The sequence below is a fragment of the Argentina silus genome (assembly GCF_951799395.1).
Source record: "Argentina silus genome assembly, chromosome: 8".
NCBI classification, from domain to species: Eukaryota; Metazoa; Chordata; class Actinopteri; order Argentiniformes; family Argentinidae; genus Argentina; species Argentina silus.
In genome coordinates this window covers 24,166,238-24,170,166 of record NC_139662.1, presented here as the reverse complement: position 1 = coordinate 24,170,166, position 3,929 = coordinate 24,166,238, and the positions used below count along the sequence as shown (strand labels likewise).

The following is a 3,929-nucleotide window of genomic DNA, read 5'->3' as shown; positions in this document are numbered from 1 at the left end:
AAAACGTTTATTTTTGGCGGGACAGCCCCACAAGTGCCACAATTTAAGTGAAATCAACTGAGATTGAAGGGTGTCCACATGAATTAATCCTCACATAAATAGGATTTCAATTGCACACTTGTTAAAAATCATTACATTACACACATACTGCGCCACACATTGGCCTGTTCATAAAAAAAATCATCTTCATCATAAATGCAATAAAATATTGCTAAATATGGGTAAAATACAAAGACACATCAGAAAAGACTGCAGGTATTCATCATCTGTAATAAGACACAAAAGAACTTTTTCAGAAAGATTTCCTCTTTTATTCCAAGAAAAAAGGTATTTTCATCCCAAACAAGAAAATAAAATAAAACAAACTTATATTAATCAATCATTAAGAGGATAAGTATGACAATTTTTATCTATTTTTTTCCTTGTTTTCTATGATGATATCGGTTGTGTTGAATTAAACATGCACCTAAATAAGTCCAATGATGGTGTTAGAAAGGAAGGGGCGGAGTCTGATTACGCTGGGTCTTTATTTGTAGGTGTGTGGAGAGGCAGAGATGGAGGGACGGGGGGGAGAGGCAGAGATGGAGGGACGGGGGGGAGAGGCAGAGATGGAGGGACGGGGGGGAGAGGCAGAGATGGAGGGACGGGGGGGAGAGGCAGGGGTGGAGGGACGGGGGGGAGGAGAGGCAGAGATGGAGGGACGGGGGGGGGAGAGGCAGAGATGGAGGGACGGGGGGGGGGAGAGGCAGAGATGGAGGGACGGGGGGGGAGAGGCAGGGGTGGAGGGACGGGGGGGGAGGCAAAGATGGAGGGACGGGGGGGGGAGGAGGAGAGGCAGAGATGGAGGGACGGGGGGAGGAGGAGAGGCAGAGATGGAGGGATGGGGGGGAGGAGGAGGGGCAGAGATGGAGGGACGGGGAGGAGGAGAGGCAGAGATGGAGGGATGAGGGGGAGGAGGAGAGGCAGAGATGGAGGGATGGGGGGGAGGAGGAGAGGCAGAGATGGAGGGATGGGGGGGAGGAGGAGGGGCAGGAAAGACTGGATGGTTGCATGATGATGTTTGGAAGGAAAACGCGTTTGGAATTTTCCCTGTTCTGCTTCCTTCCAGGGCGGGGGGTGGGGGAGGGGGGCGGGTTGGGGGGAGTGTTGTTGTAGGTGTTGTTTGACCCCCTGTATCAACTGCTGTCCGGAGAGGGCTCTCTATGCGATGTGTTCTTCTTCATGCTGTCGAGGTACTCTTGTTGTGAAACAGCCAAGACTGAGGCCAGAATCTCATCATCCTCCCAGTCTGTTAAGCCTGCAGGACAGAGGACAGGACAGAGGACAGGACAGAGGACAGGACAGAGGAGAAGGGTTACAGAAACATACAAGAGTGACGTCAACACGTAAAACTCACACATGCAACAAGTGCAAGAGTAGTAATGTAGCAAGTCAGGCCTAGTTAAAACAAATAAACAAAAAAATAAATTTAAAAAAATCCCAGATAAACCCAATTATAGACCAGCCTGGCAATCTGAAAGCAGGTCATGTGATGCCCTCTGAAGACTCATCACCACCACCGCACCCTTGTTTCATGTTTCACCATCCAGATCCTGTTCATTTCCTGTTTGTTTACTTCCTACAGATACAGCGTCACCAGGCCATGAACGCTGTAATGAGAACAGACAATAAAAGAAGAAATGTCCCTGTGACCCAAATACCTGGAATCTCTGCTCCATAATGATGCAGTGTAATGGAACCTGTCAGCAACATTTGAAGTTCTTTTCCCCCTCATCTTAACGACCTGTGTCATTACCCTGGGCAGAGCCGCGCCCCCCCCAGCACAACAGAGTAGCAGTCTCCACACAGCTGGGATCTGATATGACTTCTGGAAGACAACTGTTGACAACCATCCCGCGCAAACTGTCATTTCTCAACCTGACTGACAACACCGCCCATTCTGTTGTCCTCTTCCAACAATTACAGGAAGAGAACATCCATCAACGCCAACAACAACCAGCGCATTCATTCCTTTCAACAAGTGTTTCGGTAATGAAAGGACCATGTTAGAAATACGTCCAATAGATGTTATTGTGTTTAATATCCTTGATGCTTTTATTTATACACATGTACGATTTTGTATTATGAATGCTTGGTGTTAAAGTGGTCAAATGAACAGAAAGCTTGTCTGAGGTGCCAGTCGTACCGAAGGGTTAGGGTTAGGTGGGTTAGGGTTAGGTGGGTTAGGGTTAGGGTCTGAGGTGCCAGTCGTACCGAAGGGTTAGGGTTAGGTGGGTTAGGGTTAGGTGGGTTAGGGTTAGGGTCTGAGGTGCCAGTCGTACCGAAGGGTTAGGGTTAGGTGGGTTAGGGTTAGGGTTAGGTGGGTTAGGGTTAGGGTCTGAGGTGCCAGTCGTACCGAAGGCGGTGGGGGACATTTCTTGCATGATGGCACGATACTCCAGCGCGGGGTACAGGGTCCCTATCGAGGAGGAGGCGGCTCGGTCTGACCCAACACACGCCTGGCTGCTGGGACCTGGAGAGACACAGACACAGAGGACCAATCAATCAATCAATCAATCAATCAACCAATCAATCAATCAATCAATCAATCAATCACCACCAGAGCATCTTTTCAAGATGATTTGAAACCTCACAATGTTAGTTAAATGATGGTATGACATCATTCTACCCTTCAATTCCAATTACAACACATACAGCATCAGTTTGTCGATCACAAACTGATGTGATCAGTGAGACTGACCTGGGGCACAAGGTGATGGAGGCTTAGGCATCATGAGGCCGGCTCCTGCGGGGGAGGGGGGCTTGGTGCTGGTGTCTGAGTGGGCGTGGGAGTGGGAGGGGTCGCCGTTGGTGTTCTCTGGTGAAGGGGCGGAGCTGCGTTGCCGTGGTGAGCGGGCGTTCCACTCCTCCAGACCACTGGACGCCGCGGCAGTGGCTGAGCTGCAGGTGGCACTGGCCTTACGAGGCTGGAGGGACAGACAGACAGACAGACAGACAGACAGGCAGACAGGCAGACAGACAGACAGACAGACAGACAGACAGTCAGGCAGAGAGACCCAGGGCAACATAACCACTGGCAATAACACACAGCTGTACTGTTCCTGTTCATAACATCCTCACTGAACCAGACAGACCCAGAGAGACATTATGTCCTCCAGGTTTGACCCCCCCCCCTCTCTGTCACCTGCCCCCCCCCTTACCCCCCCTCTCTGCCCCCCCCCCCTGTCCCCACCCTCTCTGTCACCTGTCCCCCCCCTCTCTGCCCCCCCCCCCCTCTCTGTCACCTGGCGTGCCTGTCCCCCCCCTCTCTGCCCCCCCCCCCTCTCTGTCACCTGGCGTGCCTGTCCCCCCCCCTCTCTGCCCCCCCCCCTCTCTGTCACCTGGCGTGCCTTGCCCCCTCTCTCTGTCACCTGGCGTGCCTGCTTCTCCTGGTCCTGGAGCCACTGCAGGTAGGACTCTCGGGCCACCTGCTCCTCGATGGCCTCGTTGGTGGCCTCCCAGTCGGTGGCCCGCTTCTTGTCCTCCAGCATCTGCTGCTCGATCCACGACTCCTCCGACGTCTTGATGGCGTTCTTCATAAGCGACTGGTCGGCATACTGCTGGTGGGGGGGAGAGGGCAGAGGTCAGGGGTCAGGGGTCACAGAGCGGACATCACAACGCCAGCACAGGGAGAGGGGAGTGCGGGTGGCATCAGCACACACTGGGGGAACTGGTATTACTGGTATTACTGGTATTACTGGGTGATCAGAGTTCAAATACATATGCTTCATCTACACTTTACCAAGGGGCTTTGATAGCAGTTCCAGACAGTCTGCAGGACTGCAGGGGGAGGGGCTTCACCATCTCTCTCTCTAGTACAATAACATGAAGCAGTTGAGTAAATCAAAGGGACAGACACAAGGAATACATCGTGAAATCACAGCGCTTCA

General features: G+C 52.1%; 1 protein-coding gene across 3 annotated transcripts in view; it reads right to left on the bottom strand.

Annotated features, from left to right (window-relative positions):
* Positions 1–879: 879 nt before the first annotated feature.
* The window catches only part of otud5a (OTU deubiquitinase 5a), a 23,916-nt gene continuing 20,866 nt past the window's right edge, over positions 880–3,929 (bottom strand). Inside the window, exons 6-9 of one of the 3 annotated variants that reach the window (XM_083675554.1) lie at positions 3,411–3,599; positions 2,741–2,966; positions 2,396–2,512; positions 880–1,297 (exon numbers count right to left, since the gene is read on the bottom strand). In XM_083675554.1, the coding sequence (XP_083531680.1) occupies positions 1,176–1,297; positions 2,396–2,512; positions 2,741–2,966; positions 3,411–3,599 (654 nt within the window). In that variant the 3' untranslated portion in view covers positions 880–1,175. The remainder of the gene's footprint in view (positions 1,298–2,395; positions 2,513–2,740; positions 2,967–3,410; positions 3,600–3,929) is intronic. The other 2 variants (XM_083675552.1, XM_083675553.1) reach the window with 2 other exon arrangements.